We start from the raw sequence: 24,207 nt of genomic DNA, 5'->3' as shown, positions 1-24,207 counted from the left end.
ATAAAACAAATGCTTTTGATAAAGAATAAGAGTATAAAAGTTACCTGGGCAATTTTATCATTTACATTTAAATTAATATACATTCAAAACACCATTTCCTCCGATTAAATGCGTCATACCTTCATGTGTGTTATATGGCGAGACAAAAGAAAAGCATAAAATAGTTTCATTGAGACATTGAGAATAGTATTTTTAGCTTTAGTACAATCATTAATACAATATATTTTAATAAATTGAGGTGGAGTAGCATCATCTGTACTTAATCCGTTAAGTTTATTACACAGAAGATTAATAAAAATTTGTCTAACCAAAAATATGGATTATGCAACAAATTTAATGTATACAGATTTTAAATTATTAACTATTGAAGAAATTTATCAATATAATTAGTTTACTACAGAGAATGAAATTTATGACAGTAAATGCTTGAAAGCAATATTATATAAGTAATAAAATTTGATTTGTTACATTGAATTATTTCAACATTACAATTGATCGTTTGTTAAAATGTGTATCTGATAAGGTTATGCAATTTGTGTTCTTTTGTTTTGTGTGTTTTTTTAATATAATTTCAATTAATGCTCTGCCATAAATGCTGCAACTAAAACCTTGTGCATCCCTCGTGTTTAACGTACGGCTCATCCTCCCCCACCTGCACTTTGTTTACGTTTTTACTGTGCTTAAACGAGACGCTCTATTGTAGTTCATTTTCTATTTGTAATATTCCTTTACCTTTTAAACTTACAAAACTTACTTACAAATGGCTTTTAAGGAACCCGAAGGTTCATTGCCGCCCTCACATAAGCCCGCCATCGGTCCCTATCCTGTGCAAGATTAAGCCAGTCTCTATCATCATACCCCACCTCCCTCAAATCCATTTTAATATTATCCTCCCATCTACGTCTCGGCCTCCCTAAAGGTCTTTTTCCCTCCGGTCTCCCAACTAACACTCTATATGCATTTCTGGATTCGCCCATACGTGCTACATGCCCTGCCCATCTCAAACGTCTGGATTTCAAGTTCCTAATTATGTCAGGTGAAGAATACAATGCGTGCAGTTCTGTGTTGTGTAACTTTCTCCATTCTCCTGTAACTTCATCCCGCTTAGCCCCAAATATTTTCCTAAGCACCTTATTCTCAAACACCCTTAACCTATGTTCCTCTCTCAGAGTGAGAGTCCAAGTTTCACAGCCATATAGAAGAACCGGTAATATAACTGTTTTATAAATTCTAACTTTCAGATTTTTGGACAGCAGACTGGATGATAAGAGCTTCTCAACCGAATAATAACACGCATTTCCCATATTTATTCTGCGTTTAATTTCCTCCCGAGTGTCATTTATATTTGTTACTGTTGCTCCAAGATATTTGAATTTTTCCACCTCTTCGAAGGATAAATCTCCAATATTTATATTTCCATTTCGTACAATATTCCCGTCACGAGACATAATCATATACTTTGTCTTTTCGGGATTTACTTCCAAACCGATCGCTTTACTTGCTTCAAGTAAAATTTCCGTGTTTTCCCTAACCGTTTGTGTCCTTTACCTTTCAAAGTAAAGAAAAAGTATTTTACTAACAACTTCAAATTAGTGTAACTCTGAAAATATTGAGATTAGGACAAATGTTTATATGACATCTTTTGCTCAGAATGACTTCGGAAATAAGCTCCGTAATTGGCAGTAAATCCTCGTGAATCACCCTGTATTTTGAGCCGGGAGTGTAGCAATTTCATATAATTAAAAACCTTCGCTACATTTCCATAATGAGATGTGGGCCTGATTGTGCCGATATGAATATTTTCATTGTGATTCAGCTATTAAAATACCTCAGTTCCCTTATTATTTTGTTCTTTTGTGTTACTTCATATGCTGTAATATTGATACCCAGCTAACCGCTTCGGAACGAAAGAAATAAAATTGGTCATTGTAGTTCCTAACGCTGCGGCAGAAACTCCATCGCTGTAGTCGTAAATACAGTTTCTAGTTATGGATGTCGCCATTTATACATTGCACGCGCTTCTTGCGTTTCAGGTAAGATTATTTAACTAACATCACGATTATTTCGTTACGTCATAAGGTACCAAAAATGCCTCAGGGATGAGATCTGCAGGAAAGCTAATCTGGCAGTGGTATAGTCGAATCAAAGCTATATTTTCCAATTAATTTTAATATACCAAGTGGACTTCTCAAACTTCCTGATTTCAAACGCCTCTCAAAAGAAAAAGAAAATTTGAGTGCATTTTTGTCACCTATACCATTATTATTATTATTATTATTATTATTATTATTATTATTATTATTATGCCAATCCAGAGTTGCGCTCGGACGCGGGTTCGATTCCCGCTTGGGTTTGGGTTTGTCCGAGGTTTTTTCAACCGTAAGGAAAATGCCAGGTAATCTATGGCGAATCCTCGGCCTCATCTCACCAAATGCCATCTCGCTATCACCAATCCCATCGACGCTAAATAACCGAGTAGTTGATACAGCGTTGTTAAATAACGAAGTAAAATATTACTATTATTATTATTATTATTATTATTATTATTATTATTATTATTATTATTATTATAGCTGTTTTTTTCACTCATCATATCCACTGCCATTGTCATCTTGTGCTACCTCAACATTCTTCTCATTCTGATATTTGCTGTTTTTTTTTTATCTGGTTCATTTTGATGAACATTCATTTGTAAAACGAAATATTTAAGCAATAATACCGACAATAACAGCTAATGTGGCGATGAAACAAAAGAAGACAACACTATAAATGTTATTTAATACGCTCTCGAACTTTTCCTTTTATACGTTATATTTGTAAAATACTCCAAATATATTTTAGTTAACATATAATACAATAATATTTTAAGTATATAATAAGGTTTTACGTAGGCTAAACACGGAGAATATTAAGTACATTACAGTATGAAGATATTAACTGAAGAATTTTACAGTTTTCCCTCGATGAAGTACCGTTAAGCAGGAAAAAAATAGTCTTTGCTCAATAATGTTTGCAGCGCTCTATTGCGGTAATGGCCCGACAGAAATGGTTGATTGGTATACAAGCAGATAAGTAAAAAATAATCTGAATAGTTAGTGTACAGCAGAGAGAGAGAGAGGGGAAGGTAACAAGTGCACGCCGCGCTTGCTACAGTATCCGTGCTGTTACCAAATGCTTCATAACGATTTCCTCTAAAAAGTGAATGTTAGGGGGGAAAAAAGCTTATTTTAATTCAAATCTCTCCTCATAATCTATTACCAGTTTCATTTTGGTGCAGAGGTTACCATCCAAACTGTATAAACGCCTACGATGATGATGATGATGATGATGATGATGATGATGATGATGATGATGATGACAGTAATGTCAAGTTATATAATATAACAAAACTAGGCATCGCATATTTATGGACTAAAACCTCATGCTACTGAAACAGAAGCTGAAACTCATGCTTAGTAAATAAACGCAACCTTGCATTTTGAAAATATTATTTTGAAGGCTGGCCATTTATAACCATAACCAAGAGTTTCTATGTTTTATTTTTGGTAATCAACCAGATAATAATATTGTATTGTAGGCCTACAGACGTGGACAAATTATTAGACTAAAACGTTTTCTTGGAAACATAATATAATTCGTCATATCAACTATCAGTATAATTCACAGAGTCTCCATTGCTGTAAATGTGATTGTTTACTTCTTGTGGTATATTTTTCTAATGGTTAAGTATATTTTTTCTGGCTATGTTGGTACTACTGGTGTTTTAATTATATACTGCAGAAGATATTCTCCCATGGCCTGCAAGAAGACCGGACATGAACGAAATTGAAAATATGTGATATATACTGAAGAAGAAAGTGAACAAAAAGAGGCTTACAACAAAACATGGACTCATTTAAGCACTGTCTGATATCTGGCTAAATGATGCTGATATTCAAAGAAAGTGTCAAACTTTGGTTTCCAGCATCCCTGACAAAATCAAGGTGTTAATAAACAATAAAGGGATGTTCACAAAAATTAGTAACCTCAAGACTCAATTTTCTGTGCATTATATATGTGTAAAATACATTTTTGTTCATTATTTCTCCCGATAAATGCAGCTTCGTTTAGTCTAATAATTTGTCCACGTCTGTATTTATATTTTCTTTTTCAGACCCTGAACGTAGCACGCGGACATAAAGATGACGAAATATGTAAGTTTGTACTCGTTATTAACTTTATCTAGAATTGTATTAAAATATTGTACTTAATTATGAAAATTCCTGACATGAATTAAGTTGTAATCGGCAGAATTACTGAACAGATTTACAATTTCACGTACCCCCGTTCAACTATGTATCTCCTACGAAAGCAAGCCTGTCATCACTTTATTGATCAGTTGTGATCAAGGTCGCTAGATGTCGCTGTCGAACAGCTCTTAGTCGACTTATCGACGGACCTTGGGTTGTGACTGCTGTCTTGTGACATCTGGTGGGCAACAATTGAAAATTGGCGTAAACAGTTCAAAGTCAGTGTTAAAAGAACTTTTCGCACGCTAAGTGTAATAGTCAATTTTTAACGTGCTAGCATAAATAGGTGTACCGGTATTAAAATATTTATTTTATACTAATCCATAGTAAAGGTTACAATAAATATTTAGAACAAATAAATGCGAGTATAACATAGTTTTTTTTAAGTTATGTTACCAGTATACGAATAGTACTTACAAATACATTAGTATTCATAAATTATTTGTCTTTTAAATAAACGGGATATTCACTAACACTAATATAATGATCATATTATCACAACAGAAAAATAAATATGACAATATAAAGAGAGATGCAAACAGGATATTGAATTTCTTATATCCTCTTCTTACATTTTGTAAAGTCAATAGTCATTCAGTATTTTTCAACTATCTAGTTTTTCACATCTATGGATTATTCCATGTTAAGAAAAAAGCACTGGTTTTATAGGCCTTACTAAATACATTATACAATGACGTCAAAAATTGTTTTCTTACATTTTCATTGTACCTTGTTTTTTACTATACCATGCAGGCTTTGCTTAATAATTATTATACATTATAATGTATAGTTGCCATAGGAGCAAATGATATTTTCACTCCTTATATTTAATAACATTAATACGATAGTCTTTCTTGATAATGGAGTAGAACTTAAACATCTCAAACCCTCGTGTATATTCTGAAATCATTATTTTCAGTTTTTGATCTGTTTCAGGGTATTATGATGAAGATGAGCCGCTAAGTCAAGAGGCAAATCTTCACAAAGAAGTCCCTAATTACCCAGAACAAATAAGAACCCTCACGAGGTTACACGCTGAAAGGCAGTACATGGACGAAGACGCAGTAGAAGATCCTAGACAACATTTCCGTAAGAGTAAACTTCATGAGCAACCTAACAACATACACGATAAAGAAGTAAAGTCTCCAATAAACAAACCAAAGAGATTAAAGGAGCAAAATCGACGAAAACTGGCAAAAGAAAACGATTCTCAGCCGTTTATCAAAACGAAGGACTTTTCCAAAAGAAGACTGACAGTGGAAAAGACTAAAATCCCCGACTATTACAGGCGATATTTCAACAGTAGGTTCCTGAAGAGAAGAAAGACTAATCAACGTGCAGAAGCGAAAGGTTCATATTACGAAATGCAAGAAGGTGAACCACAAAAATATTCAGATAAATCGACAAACCAAAATAATAAGAATATTAACACGGATTACGATACAGAAAATGATCAATACGACAATGGGTACTTAAGTGATAAACGGTCAAGCCATAATGAAGAACATCTTACTAAGAATTACAAAACAAAAGAACGTGATATTTCTAACGACGAGTATTCAAACTACAATCAGAGACAGCAACGTAGGAATTACGATTTAGAAGATGAAGCTGAAGACGAATATCAAGGTGATCATGTAAACAACAGACGCTCAAGATATAATGAAAAAGTTCTGCGCACAGATTACGATACACAAGAAGAAGACGATTCTTCAAACGAAAAACATAATCGCAAATATCTGTCCAAATATTACAAGTCCCATGATGATGGTAAACACATTGGTAAATATTTAAACGCAAAATACTCAATATATAACGAGAAATATTTGAACAATAATTATAACGTAAAAGAAGACAATGGTTTTTCAAATAAGGAATACTCCAACTACAACCAGAAACAACTTCAAAGACATTACACGTTGGAAGATGATGATGAAGAAGATGGATTAAACGGAAGACGTTTAAGCAATAATGAAAAAGATCTGCATACAGATTACGGAATACAAGATGACGGTTTTTCAATCGACCAACACCACAATGACAAGCGAAAATACCTTCACACAGTTAACGAGTTGGAAGGTGGTAATAAAGAACATCGCAGTGAGCATTTGAAGGAAAAACACGTGAATCATTTCGGAAAACCGTCACGTCCTGCGATAAGCTTTCCAGAATATTCAACAGATGAAGAGAAAGAATATTCTGCAACAGATAAACTTGACGAAATACCATATTCAAGTGAAAAGAATTCAGAAACATATCCATGGCTCAAACCTAAAACTTTTAGTAGAAGACTCACTCAACACAGCATGTTACCAAGAACATTTAGCAACAATGGTCCGGATTTTCGAAAGCAAGCGAGATCGAAGCTTTATGGAACGAGAATGGAAAAGGATTCAAGCTCAGAGGTCTACGATTATGAATTGGACTTTCCTGATGAAATGGCCGAGTCAAGTTCAAGCCACGAATACTACAAACCAGAAATGCAAGGATATTCTATACCAAAGAGTGGTAAATATGGAGACCGGTCATCCCAAAGACGGAGGAAAAAATTCAAGACGAATCCAAGCTACGAGGCTGATACCGAGGATTACACAATATCAAATGCAAAGAAGCGTCAGTCTCGAAGGAAAAACTCAGAAACGAATAAAGATTTCTCACAGCTTGAAGAATCAGCCAGACCACAGCGACGACATTCTGGCTTCATCGGGGAATAGAACTTCACGAAAAACAAGATTTTTGTAACATTTATGCCTATCTTTAAAACTGAAATATATTAGTAAAGTACAAATAGTAAAAGCGTTATCGGGATACATTACATGCATATGAAAAAAAAAAACTGAAAATCCAAGTCCTCTCACGTTAGTATCAGGGGCGGCTGTACAATAAGAACTGCAGAGCTACAGAACCGCCATTTACATGGACCTGTAAAATGTAAAACGTGCTTTTATGTAATCTAGTTCATTGTTTCATTTATATTTCCAATTCATTCTCCTTCGATTCGAGATTTTACTGTCTGTAGGAGCCTTGAACTGGCTTGAGAATTTTATCTGTAGTGTATTTTTCGGATCTGTGATCGGGAGATCCTGGAGCTCAACGTAAGGTAGTCGGTAGCAGAAAACCGGTTTTCTTCACCGTCCCATAAGACTGCATTAGAGCTGCAATCGAAGCAGCTCTCTCCGAATATACAAAAGAACCGCCAACACCCTCATCTCTTTATGACCTGCGTTAGAACACATAGGCTTCTGTTCTGGACTACTGTATATCATTACAGTTCCAGTGTGTTATAGTACTGTGGGTGATTAGTCAGTGTGTTTAAGGAAATATTTTATTTTAAAATGAATGAAATGAAAACCTAAACGACCAATCCTTTTCTAAATTAAAAGAGAAATTGCACAGAGAACTCCCAGCTAAATGTCTTATAATTCCGTCTGCCGGTACGGGTGTTAGCTAGAAAAGTTGGCGTAACGAAATTCGGTAGGAGTTAAAAGCGTTCGAACGATAGAAAGTTCCTGATGGTTGTTCATCCGGTATCAACATGTGGAGCACATCTCCACTACATGTAGACGAGTAGTTGTGCCGGGGGTGGGAGAAGTTTATAGTGCACGGGATGGGTAGGGCGCGCGGATGGTTCGAGTACAATTTCGGGTGCACAGTCAACTTTGAGAAGGCGCTGTAATTACACGTGTTCTCCGATTTAGATGCAGTAAACAGCATGCGTTTGCTAAATACACTACTTTTCACGCAGAACTGCCAACCTTTGTAACCTCGGGCCGCTACTGGTCAGTACACTCTTTTCTTCAGCTTAGTAGAGTTGTAATACGTACGATGGAACATACAAGATGTTCCAAGAGGAAAGATCAGTATACTGGGAGATCACGATATCGGTCATTCTAAAAGAAAAAGGTGCTTATAAAGTGGTCCGGGTGTGTGTCATAAGCGCAAATCTGGCCATTTTGCAATGTTTCGAAAGCGAACGTTTTAAATTAATTAATATCACACTTTTAACCAAAGTGTTTAATTCCACCAATACGAAACAAAATATCAATTGAGAATATGATTATAGAACAAGTAATAGTATATTACGATACAAGGTTAGGAAGTGGTTTTTACAAAATCGAGGAAAAGTTTCCGAGATTTTGTAATGCACTTCACAAACGTTCATTGTACTGTATTTTTTGCACGGTAGTATATTTTGAAAATAATAGTTTTAAAAATCTTAATATACAGTACAGTACACTATGAAGGTTAGCAGTCTGGCCAACGTACAAACTTCACCATCAACTTCAAAGTGAAGGAGTAAAAATGATTCAGGTACTCGTAATATTTCGTGTTCAATTGGGATAATTTGTATTTATTTTTGTTAAGTGAAGTTTGAATTGTTTAAATAAAGTTCAGTACATTTCAAATGCAGTGATTTGTTTCGTATAATGCAATATATACGAGTATATTAATTAACACTAACTTTTGCGTATGAATTTTACATATATTGTAGAATTTTAGCATACATAGAAGGCAGTGGTTTTCATTCCAACTCTAAAGCAGTTATTTGTAATATTTCAACATATTTATCTACGTTGGAAACTCTGAATTGAGTAGAATCAACTTTCAATCGTGGCGGCCGTTTGCTGCAACGACGAGAAAACACACTATCGTGGAAAAAATATTTCCACATAGTACCTAAAGTTTTCTCTTTTTTTTTTTTTTTTTTTTAGCAGCCATCCCAAAGCTGAATACTATATCGTATTTATGCATTTATGAAACTGTACAAATAAATGGAGATTTACAATAATCAATACATTAAAATTTGTGTAGATACAGGTACTGTATGTACTGGAGATTCGTCGATCCGTGCCGTTTTATTGGTCAAAATAGTAGAGACGTAGTAAAAGTGTAATAGTCTGATAAAAATTTTAACCTTGACAGAACCCCAGATCACATATAGATTGCGCATTCCTATGTTAAAATCTGTTGCACTTTGAAGAGAACAACCGCCAGGATCGCCACCCGTCCACCGTAAACGAACACGAGATGGCAGTACAGTCGCTAATGCAATTCTAATGGGAGTTATGACGTGACTCCTTATGTAACAACTAGATGGAAGCATAGTAAACCTGACAAAAGTTGTTACCGTCAAAGCCCATAACGCCGAGCAATGTGGGTATATTTATGATCTAGGACAGAACACAGAAAAACTTCAGGCTGATATAGAGAATGGGCTGCATTTCACCACAATCATACCATGAGTAGTCCTATTTTTCAGGTGATCATACTCGTACTTTACACGACAAATTTCGGTCTTTCAGTACCTTGTCATAAAACCTATCACACTTCATGCCACAATAAAATCGGAATTCCTTTTTCGAACATACAATATTCATAATATGAATTTTTTTTTTCTACGGATGCTATACTTACTGTGCTATATTACACACATTCTGAAAACCTGGGATTTTTCATTCATTCAAAATTTGTGCCCCAATCCATCAGATAATACGACTGACCAATACTTAAACATATTTTAATTATTGTAATTTTTATATAAAAACGAGACAAAAGTGATATTTTTTACTAAAATTACGGGACGGCCGGGACATAGGAAAATAAGGGTATTATCCCATTCAAAATGGTACGTATGGCCACCCTGGATGAAACGCTGCTAATCACACCGAGTGACAGTGTTTTCGTACGTGAGTCAATGATGTGCTAATACCAAACTACTCAAAATTACAGCCTAATATTCTATCTAACCATTCACTTAATTACAAAACACATAATGGGCTTTTTATTTATTTCAATGTAGCTATTCTATTGCCCCCCTCAATCTACATAATAGTCATATCCATGATAATTTTTTTCTTCCCTTAAAATATATTTTAATTTCTTCTCTTTATCTCTCCGACTGACATTTAATGATTTTTTTTAATATTAAAGAAGAAGTAAAGAAATTGTTTTGCTTTACATTTTAATTGTACAACCAGTTTGATTTAAAGAATACACCATGTATCACCACCGTAGATGCACACTTGTCTCGATGAATCTTGGAGTGTGTATTTGCAGCACTTCGTGTTTTTCAACCATTACGTACTTACTTACTGGCTTTTAAGGAACCCGGAGGTTCATTGCCGCCCTCACATAAACCCGCCATTGGTTCCTATCCTGAGCAAGATTAATCCAGTCTCTATCATCATATCCCACCTCCCTCAAATCCATTTTAATATTATCTTCCCATCTATGTCTCGGCCTCCCAAAAGGTCTTTTTCCCTCAGGCCTCCCAACTAACAGTCTATATGCATTTCTGGATTCGCCCATACGTGCTACATGCCCTGCCCATCTCAAACGTCTGGATTTAATGTTCCTAATTATGTCAGGTGAAGAATACAATGCGTGCAGTTCTGTGTTATGTAACTTTCTCCATTCTCCTGTAACTTTATCCCTCTTAGCTCCAAATATTTTCCTAAGAACCTTATTCTCAAACACCCTTAACCTATGTTCCTCTCTCAAAGTGAGAGTCCAAGTTTCACAACCATAAAGAACAACCGGTAATATAACTGTTTTATAAACTCTTACTTTCAGATTTTTTGGCAACAGACTGGATGATAAAAGCTTCTCAACCGAATAATAACAGGCATTTCCCATATTTATTCTGTGTTTAATTTCCTCCCGAGTATCAGTTACTGTTCCTCCCAGGTATTTGATTTTTTCTACGTTTTTCAACCATTATTTTATATAATTCTGGATTCCAGTGCTGCAGAAGTGGACAATTTTTGTTTATGAACATCAAACAAAATACATTAGGAACAGCAAGAGATGATCTAAGATCTGTATAGATCCCCACATACAAAATTTAGGCACTCATATGCCGTATGGCTCCGTACAGACAAAAATTTCTTTTTCCCATAAGATTAATTTTAAAAGTTTTAGGTTCACATACGATGTATGGCCCCGTATGGCCTCCATGACAGCACTACTTATATCATTTTCACACTGTATAGGTGGCCTATACTGGGTGATGCAGACTAATGACTCGCGCTTTAGGAGTCAGTTTTATAGGTCATTTTGAGCATAAAATGTTATATGAACTTGAATCCGATTATCAACCATTAAGGAGTTACAACTGATTGAATCCTAAGAAAATAGAAGTGGTTTCGAGCATAACTAAAAATTATTCACTTAAATTACACAGAAATCTTAATTAAAATTACTGAACTAATAATAAAATAAACAAACTTCAGTATAGAAGCAGATTTTCAAATATCCCTCCTTTCATTTCAGTGCACTTGGTCTACGTACATAATGTTTAGTCAACAGTCAGAAGCCTGGTTAGAATCTTGTGACACCAGTAAGGCATCATGCATGAGGCAAGTAAGCTAAGAGATAATAGTTTAGGGTGGCCAGTTTCTTTCCCTCTCCATTGCATACACAATATGCATAATTTTTATCCAGAAATGAGTTAATGAAAGAAACTTAAACATACCTAAGTCCTAAAAATTCGTTCCACATCTCTCTCTCCCCCCCACCCTTCTACGAATATAAAACGGTCGCTCATTAAAGTATTACCAACATAATGGTATCTGTTAATTGCTGCCGCCATTTCCTTTCCCAATTATTGCACTCGTGTTTACAGCGGTCGTTACTTTCAAAAGCCCATTGTATTTGAAGTCATTTGATCATTATCTACAGTGTCCTGTAATGAAACAGAATAGGTACGGTACATTAGCAAAGAAAAGAAGACAATTTTACATGCTTCCAAGTTTTCTCTATTTCATGTAAATGAATTAAGTATATTATAGTAGTAGCATTCCATTATTGAAAACAATAGCAAGTTCCCTTCCATTTACAACACTTCAACTCTTAATGTAGACCCACTACGTCACAAGAAATCGATATCTATATTGATTGTTTTCAGAGAACGCTTAAATAATGTTTTTAATATTTGACCTGTTGGATATAATTTTTCCATATTAAAATTGGAGCACTATTAGACTAAATGGCTAGTACATTATGTATGTATGTATGTATGTATGTATGTATGTATGTATGTATGTATGTACGATATGTATGTATGTATGGTTCTAATTCTTGATGGAGGTGGTAAATCAATTAGCGCATTGTTGACAATTCTGAATAAGGGATGTGTAATTCGTATGGGATCATTCATTAATTCATTTAATAATAATCTAACAAAAATATCGGTCCTGTAAACCAAAACTAAGGAAAACTTTTTAAAAACTTAAGAGAAAATAAATAATTTATTTTCATTCTGGAGAAAGAACTAAGGAAGAGACTACTGAAGTGCTTTGTGTGGAGTGTAGCATTGTATGGGGGCAGAAACATGGACATTACGACAAAGTCAAGAGAAGCGACTAGAAGCATTTCAAACGTGGATATGGAGAAGGATGGAGAGTACATACATACAATTGGAATTAAGAAACATGTTAAAGAAATTATCCCTTATTTAAATATAATTGCAATTGAGAAACATGTTACACGAATTATCCTTTCACTAAAAACGGATGATCTCTGGACGAAATGATCGTAATTTAATTATTTAATTACTTCATAATTTAATATATTATTTTCAGGTTATGGCCGAGATAACTATTGTTATTGTTTTTATATGTAATAATAAGCACGACTGACAGCGAATAGACTTATAAGAACTCGCCCTGAGTGGTGAAGGCCGATGTTTGGGATGGCCCACAAATCGTGCTAAATATGACCCTTTGCTAATTATCTAGTTTAGAGCTTTGTGTACTAAACGGAACTGTACGGGTTCTCTAGAGTGGCATGTTACTACCTTGAGGTTATGTTCAATTATTATTTAAGTAGCCTACATTTTTCCCCCGTATGTGGTATGGAAGGATATCACGTTTCACCAATATACAGAAATACCATTCATTCTTCAGAATAATCATTAATTCTGGAGGAAATCCTCACCATGGATTTTAGAAGTTCTATATTAAATTCCCAACATTTATATGTATAGATTGTTGATGGCTGACCAGGGAGTACACAAGGGGGGGGGGGGGTTACCGAATTTGAACCCCTCCCCTTTGAATAAAAAAATGCATGTATTTCAATATAATATTTGATTGTTTCCATGAATTTTCCTGTTGTGTAGTGTCTTATCTATCATACAAATAACTGTTGGCTAGATATACAGTATACAAGAATTTTTATTATACAAAATTAAACAAAAGTAAAAATTTGTTAAAATTCGAAGACTGTGAAAAAATTGTTTCAAAAATTTTATAAGAATATTCATGAATATGTTTCATTAAAACATATTATTTATTAGGAACAACTGGATAATACCCACGGCAGACGAATATCGATAGTCGACGTTACTCGCCGGCCACTAGTCACCAGGCAGTATCGAGCCGTGCCAAACAAAACACAATCGAAATGGTGGTAGTAAATTTCGCGACTATATTCTTAAATAATTCACTGCACTAGTCAAGAGCAAGGTTTTATGTAGTACAACGGCGGTGTTTTGAACGCATTAAAAGAAATACAGATGTAGTAACATCTTAAAGTGGGCTATCACAAGGAAATGAATATGAAAAAAGGCGTGTTTGACGGAATATCATTCAAATGACGGAAAGTAAATGTTCCCCAAAGCGTTAAGTACGTAATTATGACCGCGTTGCCGTTTTATTTCTGGCCTAGAGAAAAATAGCCTGCCTTTTACGAAAAAAAATTTAGGGTCCATGAAATTATTCACCGCTTTCATTATAGGCCTATTATTGTTTATCAATATTACGAAACAAAAACTGTCATAAAGGCCATGACCGACTACAAAACATCGATACGAAAGAGATAAACACATTCGGCCGTAATAAAACAAAAGAAAATGCGACAGATGTTTTAGTTCGAGATAAAATGGACACTTTAGATAGAGATGGGAAAAGTTGTTATTTTCTCGTAACAGTTCCAACTGTTCCAGTTCCACGAAAATACTAGGTTTCAAATAACAGTTCCAAAATAACAGTACCACAATTGAATATATTATATAGCCTACGCCGAATTTCGTTCCACAGTATTGGATCGAAACCCTCTCCTCCAGTGTTTTCCCTTTGTGGCCTGACTCCATGTTGTTACCATAACAGATAAATTCTGTAGAATCAGAAATTAATTTTTACATTATATATATATATATATATATATATATATTTAATTTGGAAACTGCACCAAAATAAAACACACCAGGAATGAACGAAACTCCTCCAGATTCAAGTCCCTAAATTCAGTTCTGTCATTCTGTGAAGCGTTTGACACAATTTATGTTAAAACCCTTTAGTCAAAGTAGTTTATGCAAACATTTGGGTAAAAAAGGCAAAAGTATAAGTCGAGGGCGATGAGAAAGTTTAGAAGTCATACTGACAGTATTGACACCACGAAACCAGTTACGTTATATTTATGCACGACGCCAGTTCAGGATTAAAAGTTGGTATTGATTTTGTCCCTGAAAATTGTTAAAAGTAGCCAGATCTAGTGACAAAGTCGCTAAATTGACAACACTGCAGCAACTGTTGTCATAATGTAGTTCCAAACACGGCCGACTTGATGCTAGCTTCGCTTCGCGAAGGCATCATCAAGTCGGCCGTGTCCCATAACATCGAGTATATTGTAACATGTAACAGCAAGTATTTTGTATAACAGGTATAGTATTACTAGTATATAATAATAATAGGTAGAAAAGCGCAAAATATGCATATTTTGTGTGTTCGTTCCATGGATGCTTATTCACTACAGAAACTCGTTAGTGATTCGATTCTTAGTCTGCATGAGAGGGCGTGGTATCTTTCACAGGCACCTTCGCACAATTTAAACACGCACTCTGCACTGGGCTCATGGTAGCCTGTCGTTTTGCAAATCTTGAAATGAAAACCATGCACTGCGAAGCGTACTACTAGTATATAATGTAACAGTGGTATTTTGGAACAGGCCGTTACGTTATTTTATAGTCATAACTCATAATGCAGTTCCATAACATCGAGTATTTTTTGTAACAGCAAGTATTTTGTATAACAGGAGTATTTAATGTAACAGTGTTATTTTGGAACAGGCCAGTGAGCATAGAGCTCAGTGGAAGAGCCACGTACTACTAGTACGAAATGTAACAGCGGTATTTAGGAACAGGCCAGAGAGCATAGAGCTCACTTCCCTGTATGTCATGTGATGCAGTACGATGTCATAATGAGTCGAGATGTGAATTCCTGGAAATGAAATCTTTTCTAATGCTAAATTGAATTCGTAGATCAGGTTTGTTCGAAGCAGGAAATGTAAAGTAATTTTAAATTATTTGTAAATTGGTCACGAAATCGAAATGGATCCCAGTGGTAAATAAAACCTAACCTATTCTTCCTCTTCTGGTTAGCTGAAGGTCACAATAGTGTTCAATGTCTTCAAAAATGCATGAATAAAAGCTATAATCAATTCGGCCGCGCTAAAATTCATATTAATAATGCACCGTCATAAAGAATAATAATCTCATTGTAATGAAATATGAAAATTTACCGTTGTACTTTTTTTTTAACAAAAGAACTTCAATAATACAGTCATGTTTCAACAGACTTTAGTTTAATTTCAAGAATTGGTAATGAAACTAAAACTGTAAAGTATTTGGAAATAAAACATAACCTATATATTTTCATCTCCCTTGATAAAATTCACAATACAGTTACTATAATACAGGCATTATGTTATTTGATAGAATCCTATACTCAATTAACATCAGTTCCAAGATAATGTGTACATTTTTTAAAGACGATCTTCGTATCTTTACTATTTATCTTTTACTTTAGTTTCCAACATTTATTTCAGTACGACGAAAGGATTCCCAATTCTGCTTTCAAACAGTAGCGCCAACTTATATGGGCTCGTCGTGTTGTGAGATTTATTTAACTTACGGCTCGTCAAATGTTTGAGCCCACCCACTGTTTTCCAAAAGTAGGCGTCACTGCTTTCAATAGTACCAAACATGTTCCGTTCTGTGGAACAGGCGTTGTCATAATGTAGTTCCAAAGTGAAACGAGTATTTGTAACCGCAAGTATTTCGTACTAGCTCAAAGCAACACTGTTATTTTGGAACATAGTGTTCCAAGGTGCTGTTACTTTTTGGAACAGTTTCAAACAAGGAACAGTTCCAAAATAACTGTTACGTTATTTTTTCCCCACCTCTACTTTAGAAGACATTGTAAAACATTTCCAGAAGGAAATGACAGAAAGGTACAATTCTTGCGTCGGATCTTACAAAAGATCAACAATAGGCAATGAAGGTAAACCCAACAGAAACTTTTTCGTAATATTATTCACTGATATTCAAATGAGTGTCAAATTTCTTCAGGAAGTGGGTCTTATGAAAACTTCTGCCAAATGCAAAAGATGTGGAATCCAAATGAAACTCAACACGAAATGCGATAAATGGCGATGTAACAAAAAGAATTGCAATACGCAGTTGACTACAAGATACGAGTCATTGTTCAACAACAGCAACTTAACATATGAAGAAATCATGTTCCTGCTATATGAAATCCTCAATAATACGCCCGGGAATAACATAAAACAAGAGTACAATTTTGATGACCATACTCTCAGTAAGTGGAGATCCCTTGTAAGATCTGTGTTAATTTTCTATGTAGAAATGTTTTCCACCCAAATTGGCGGTCCAGGGAAAGTCATTGAAATAGATGAGAGTAAATATGGTAAACAAAAATACTACAAAGGTCGTTATGTACAGGGACAGTGGGTCTTTGGAGGTGTCGAACGTGGTACCGGACTGTGTTTTTAGTACCAATAGAAGACCGTAGTGAACAAACACTCCTAAAACTAATAAAAAAGTGGGTAAAACCAGGAACAACTATCATCTCAGACTGTTGGAAATCATATAACAACATAAGTGAACATGGTTTTAATCATCCAACAGTGAACCACTCCGTACAATTTGTGAACAAATTATCTGGTGCACACACAAATACGATTGAGTCAACTTGGCGCCATGTAAAAGCTTCGCTCCCCCAATACCACAGGCGCAAAAGTGAATTTACAGGCTACCTACCTAGCAACTTACATATTCAACAAGGAATGCAGTGCAAAAGAAGAAAGCCGAATGCTAAAATTCATCCATCTAGCATCCTGTATCCAGTGGGACTAAAAATAAAAAACTGATATTGCAACCACGCTCCTGTGAAATCCCTCCTAATTACGTCTTTATCTTAAAATTACTGTACAGCCCTCGGTTTTCTGTCACTTAGCTAACCCTCAAAAACCCATTCTAACCTCATAGTAGTCCTCGGTCTCCTGTCACGAATCTATTCTCTCATCAAACCCACTCTAACATTGTCACATTCTTCGGTCTCCTGTAACATTATTATACTGCAATTTTTCATGATATCAATCCAGTTTTACCTTACATCAGCAAGTTACAGAATTATAACACTAACAATACATTGTTTAATGAAAAGTTTGTTTAAAGTTCTATTTTTCCAAATAAGTAAAATATTATATAATTTTAACTACTACATGAACAATTGAAATCAAATTTTATGTTCAAATAAAAAAGTTTCGTCAAATACATGAAAACAATATTTATATTACATAATATGTAAATAAACTTCATGTTAAAATCTTCTGTCACTTCCCCATCCCTAACCTAACCCAACCTAACCTATCCTAACCTGACCTATCCTAACCTATCCTAACCTAACCTATCCTAACCCAACCTAACCTACCCTAATCCAACCTAACCTATCCTAACCTATCCCAACCTACCCTAACCTATCCTAACCCAACCTAACCTATCCTAACCCAACCTATCCTAACCTAACCTATCCTAACCCAACCTATCCTAACCTAACCTAACCTTACTCAACCCAACCTAACCCAATCTAACCTTCTCCCATTCCTCGACCTCATATCACTTATCACATGCGGCTCGCGACAGGATATTGCCTGTCTGCGCATGCGCGGACTTGGCTAATAAAAACCTAAACTAACCAAACCTAACCTTCGTATATCCAAGGTCTGTAACCGGAACAAGAAGGGATCTCAATCATTTAATCTTAAATGTACACGCGAAAATAATTTCAAGGATCACGCTTCCACTGCATGAGAGGTCCGCGCAAAACTGTTTCTGTCGCGAGCCTCTCATCTAAGCCACTCGTCATAATTTACCCGCAATATTTGCGCAAATACACCTTGTACCTAACAGTGGTGCTTAACATTTAATAAAAAAACAAATATAGCAAAACTGTTTTGTCTCGAGACTCTCATCTAAGTCATCTAATAAGTTTCAAACAATTATAAAATACGATAATTTGGGCCAGGGAGCATCCGTTTTTGATGCAAAGATAATTCGTTTGGCTTGTTTCTTAAATGAAATTACGAAATTGCGTTCCTGTGCTTAAGTCACGTAATCTACTTGCAATATATTTGCGCAAATATACCTTGTAGCTAACAATGATGCTATCTCTCAGTAATGTTCAGAACGAAGGAGGCACAGAAAGAAAATAAATTTCTCTCTCCAATGACGCCACACACCAACGTCGTGTTCTTATGTTGGCGAGATTGTGTATGTAGTAAAATTTGGCGCTAAACGTAACGGCACGGTTCAATGATACCGTGGGAATTCTCCAGTATAGCGATTTATTATATTAATAAAAATACTGTAAAATAATAATAATAATAATAATAATAATAATAATAATAATAATAATAATATACAAAATTTAAAATCTCGATAATGTAAATTGTAAACAATATTAATAATGACCCCCCGTGACAAAATTCTCCGTAGCCTACGCCACTGGGGCGAACTATGGTTTTACATGTTTTATATTTTTTAAGTTTTACGTAGTTTTGGACCATAGCGTAATGCTATGTTTGTTGGTAGGCGATGTTTATTGCTTGGTGGCGATTGGAGTAGTTTAGATTAGGTTAACCTAATTTAGCTTAGCTTAGTTTTGCTTGGGTTAGTTAAGATTAGTAGAGGTTTGGTTACTTAGATTGTGATAGGTTATGTTAGCTTAGTGACGAAATTACGTTTTTCGATTATTTTTGTGTGTTATCTTCCGAAAGTCGAGCATAAAATCGTCGTTTGTGAAAAAAAAAAATCGAAAATCGTGGAGGGGTTGTCCTACAGAATTAACCAATATAATTGCACTGAACAAATAAATCATACAAGTATTCTAACCTTACGAGAAGGTGCCTGTTTCCTCATCATACTCTCAGCTCTCCAAATCATCCATTTTTCTTAAGTCACATCACAGTATATATAAAACTATTATTTTCAGTTGTGATGATAAACTACATGCATTTCAAAGTGACGAAAACATTTAATATACACTACATCACCAATCCGTTCATATTAAACGTGTCTAAGAAATGGAATGTTAATATCTTCTTATTATTCTTAATTTTAAGAAATATAATTCCTTTTAAGGATTAAGATTATCATTTTATATTGGAAAAGATTATAGTACTAGCACAGTATAGTATATACAGTCACGAAGATCAATACATAGTAAATATACATCCCTAGATAGGTGCTAACCACTAGGATCGCTACTATCGCCTCATTACAGACAATGCGAAATAGTACCTGCACAGTCTATTGTTTCTAGTACCCTCACAAACTCAAGCTTTGTGACTGCATATACAGCATACTATACTGTGGTATTAGTCAGCGTTTACTATTCATGGAGTCAGAGTCACCTTACAGTAGCTACTTTTTATATCTCTGCATAGATAGCAGCAACATGCTAACTGATAATGCATCTACCATCCGTCCGTTATAAACTGACCAGTGTTCATTCCACGAACTAGCAGCAGAGTGCGTCATCCCCCCCCCCCCCCGCCCACCGTAAACGCCAACTAAGGCTCGTAACACATTTGCAGAGTTTTCGCCAGCGAGAAAATAAAAAAATTGATAACATGGATTCAAATGGACGTCCAAACACTGGAAGAGATTCTCGCTCGAGGCAAAAACCTCGCGCGAGTTTCTCGCTGGGATCGGTAGCCCAGCGAATTTTCTTGACACATTTTTCAAAGATGTTTGACATTTATACTCTTTATGACGATTGAATGTAGAAAAAGATATCACAGGTGGCGATGAATTGTAATGTTTTTATTTGAAAATGAGGAAAGATAGCTGATAATCGAACTTGTACGATGTCACCCGTAGGCCTATTTATAGGATACACGGGAATGAAAACTATAAAAACACGAAACTTAAAGAAGAAATTTGGAGACAAATATCAGATTATCTGAAAATAAATAGGGCTATATTTTATTTTGATGAGATTTAATAGTATTAATTAAACATTTGAAATAATGTATCTATAGGATGTGTTAACAGTTTACATAATTTTAATCAGAACATAGCAAAGAATCCTCTATCATATAATGAATGGCAAAAAACTGTGGTCTATTCAACCTGAAATAATGCCTAAACGTATCATCATTCAAATCGAAACCAGTGTCCAAAACTCGCCCTTATTTTCGTAAGATACAATGTGATTTTCAGATATTTCTGGCTTTAATTTTAGGCCTACTTTTTCTTTTCATTAACAAAATATGTTCATGTAACTCGATTTTCTCATCATCTGAATACACAGATTCAACATAGCGTTCGTACGTAATTTGTAAAATACAATATATTTACAGGTTATATATTTACGTATATATATATATATATATATATATATATATATATATATATATATATATATACGTAAATACATAACCTATAATATTTCCCCCAACGAGTCATTACTATAATCAGAAAAAATGCTTTCTGCATGAAGGCAGTGCATAGATGATCATATCGAGGTGTGATCTGTGAAAGCGAGAACTCGCCAAGTGTGTGGAGGAAGGCTATTCGCCTCTTTCTCGCAACACATTTCTCGCTGGCGAAAACTCTGCAAGTGTGTTACGGGCCTAAGTCTAGTATATAGTACACAGAGTACCACCACAGTCTACTATATACAGTCACGAAGCTTAAGTTTTGAGGGTGCTAGAAACAATAGACTGTGACGGTTCTATTTTGCATTTCCTGTAATGAGGCGATATTAGCGATATAGGTTCTAAGATATAACAAATTGACAAACTTTGAAATAGTTCCGCTAGTTCTCATTAGGTGACACCATTATTGGGGCGAGTAAAACAAAATGTCGAGGAAAATTATGATGTGAACCCTAGATTAAGCATAAATAATAAATTATTCTCTTAATTGACAATACCAGCGATTTCCACCTAAACCCAGTGTTGTTTTACAATCAGCACAGGGAGATAAAATATTGAATTCTATTATGTGGGTAAAATTATGTACGATTGCCAACACTATTATCTTCGCCATCTATTCATAGAAGTAATAAGTAAAGAAGCCACACTTACTTACTTACTGGCTTTTAAGGAACCCGGAGGTTCATTGCCGCCCTCACATAAGCCCGCCATTGGTCCCTATCCTGAGCAAGATTAATCCAGTCTCTATCATCATATCCCACCTCCCTCAAATCCATTTTAATATTAACTTCCCATCTATGTCTCGGCCTCCCCAAAGGTCTTTTTCCCTCTGGCCTCCCAATTAACACTCTATATGCATTTCTGGATTCGCCCATACGTGCTACATGCCTTGCCCATCTCAAACGTCTAGATTTAATGTTCCTAATTATGTCAGGTGAAGAATACAATGCATGCAGTTCTGCGTTGTGTAACTTTCTCCATTCTCCTGTAACTTTATCCCTCTTAGCCCCAAATATTTTCCTAAGAACTTTATTCTCAAACACCCTTAATCTCTGTTCATCTCTCAAAGTGAGAATTCAAGTTTCACAGGCATACAGAACAACCGGTAATATAACTGTTTTATAAATTCTAACTTTCAGATTTTTTGACAGCAGACTAGAGGACAAAAGCTTCTCAACCGAATAATAACAGGCATTTCCCATATTTATTCTGCGTTTAATTTCCTCCCGAGTGTCATTTATATTTGTTACTGTTGCTCCAAGATATTTGAATTTTTCCACCTCTTCGAAGGATAAATCTCCAATTTTTATAGTTCCATTTCCTACAATATTCTGGTCACGAGACATAATCATATACTTAGTCTTTTCGGGATTTACTTCCAACCCTATCGCTTTACTTGCTTGAAGTAGAATCTACACAACACATAAACGAAATACATCCAAAACTACACTACACACTAGAAACAGAAAATAACAAATCCATAAATTTCTTAGACATCACAATAACAAAAACGGACAACAAACATAGTAAAATCTGTCCTTTCGTTCATTTGTATTGTCAAAGAAGGAACTGAAAAAAGAATATGATTGAAAGATTATTGTGGGTAAAAATTGTGGCAAATGTTTTGCTCACTTCTATGACCAAAAAAAATCATGTTGTCTTAACACTCATCAGTAGAGGGCGGATCTGTGTGTGTTGTCCCTGAAGGTCAGTATGCATGGACTGTACTGCTACTGCTCGCATCTTGTCATGTCTAACCTGTTTAGTTTTCTAACCGCACACATATCCACCCTCTACTAATCAGATTGCACCATAGTCGGTAGTAAAATTTGTAGCATGTAGCATTACTGTTCTCTTCTAGAAGAAATTAAATTGGCAGTTTATTGTAGTTCACTTTTCATTTCATATTTTTTATTGTTATTGCGGGTGTTGTGACATTTGAATCAAACAACTGAGCTTGGTACAGATTCTACAATAAACCACAGAACAACGAGATAGTATTTTTAAGCCGAAGAGTGTGTTGCTGAAAGAATGGTTATCAGATAATGAAAATGATCCTAATTTTGCAACAAATGACAAGGTTATCTACTGTCAATGTTGCTGCAAAGAGGCAAGTTGTGAGGTTTTGAAATTTTGTAGTGAAAAGTAAAGAAGGTAAAATTGCGAATTCTAAATGAGGCAGTAGAGCAAGTGGACAGTTTAAAATACTTGGGGTGTACTAATAAGCAGTAACATGAGCTGCTGCCAGGAAATCAAAAGGAGGATAGCAATTGCAAAGGAAGCTTTTAATAGAAAAAGGAGCATATTCTGCGGACCTCTGGAGAAATAACTAAGGAAAAGACTAGTGAAGTACTTTGTGTGGAGTGTAGTATTGTATGGGGCAGAAACACGGACGTTTCGACGAAGCGAAGAGAAGCAACTAGAAGAATTTGAAATGTGGATGGAGCGTGTGAAATGGACGGTCAGAATAAGAAACGAAGCTGTGTTGGAAAGAGTGGGTTAAGAAAAAATGATGCTGAAACTGATCAGGAAGAGGAAAAAGAATTGGCTGGGTCACTGGTTGAGAAGAAACTTTGGATACTTTGAGTCCTCTGTTAGTAACTTATGTTTCTAATATAATTTTATTCACTGTTTTGTTTTTATTATGACTATGTCCATAGTATTTGTATAATACTCATGACTTTTAATAAAATCTAATCTAATCTACCACTCCTATTCTGTGAATAATTGGGTAGCTGAATGGCCGCACTCTTGTACAAGTACAGGATGCTGCACGATGAACTTGACCAGGGCTATGGTATGGATGATGATGAAGATATGTGAATTAATGATGGCGAAATGAGTCCGAGGTCCAATGCCGAAAGTTACCCAGCAATCTCCGACTATAGTCAAACAAACTTCAGCTATATATTCAATATTTGCGTAGAGTTGGGAAGGGAGAAAAATGATTAATGTTGTGATTTTTGGGTAGGCATTAGTCCACTGAAAAACCTCTTCTCACTCCCAATGGCGCTATCCATATATATAGCTGAGTATTAGATAAAACTCTTCCAAAAGTGACAGCGTTCATCTTCTGTAATTCCTATCTTGAGACGATCAAAGGCATCTTTGAACTACAAGAATAAAAAAGGGGAAAAAAGGAAAAAGAAAGGAGTGGAAAATAATTAAAAATGCA

General features: G+C 35.2%; 1 protein-coding gene across 1 annotated transcript; it reads left to right on the top strand.

The window, feature by feature from the left end:
* The first annotated feature begins 1,947 nt into the window (after positions 1-1,947).
* On the top strand, positions 1,948-7,373 carry LOC138695326 (putative uncharacterized protein DDB_G0281733). The gene is made up of 3 exons (XM_069819749.1): positions 1,948-2,033; positions 4,154-4,193; positions 5,226-7,373. The coding sequence occupies exons 1-3, from the start codon at positions 1,989-1,991 to the stop codon at positions 7,001-7,003; spliced, it is 1,863 nt and encodes a 620-aa protein (XP_069675850.1). The 5' UTR covers positions 1,948-1,988; the 3' UTR covers positions 7,004-7,373.
* Positions 7,374-24,207: the final 16,834 nt, after the last annotated feature.

This window comes from Periplaneta americana, chromosome 2 (assembly GCF_040183065.1).
Source record: "Periplaneta americana isolate PAMFEO1 chromosome 2, P.americana_PAMFEO1_priV1, whole genome shotgun sequence".
Classification (NCBI taxonomy): domain Eukaryota; kingdom Metazoa; phylum Arthropoda; class Insecta; order Blattodea; family Blattidae; genus Periplaneta; species Periplaneta americana.
Note: the sequence above shows the minus strand (reverse complement) of the source record. Positions and strands in the feature narration are given on the sequence as shown.

Bases quoted from the DNA above. Each gene is read 5' to 3' on its own strand.
- LOC138695326 (XM_069819749.1), top strand. From the start codon at position 1,989: ATGGATGTCGCCATTTATACATTGCACGCGCTTCTTGCGTTTCAG. The intron at 2,034-4,153 runs GTAAGATTATTT...TTTCTTTTTCAG, and splicing joins ACGCGCTTCTTGCGTTTCAG to ACCCTGAACGTAGCACGCGG. The intron at 4,194-5,225 runs GTAAGTTTGTAC...GATCTGTTTCAG, and splicing joins ACATAAAGATGACGAAATAT to GGTATTATGATGAAGATGAG.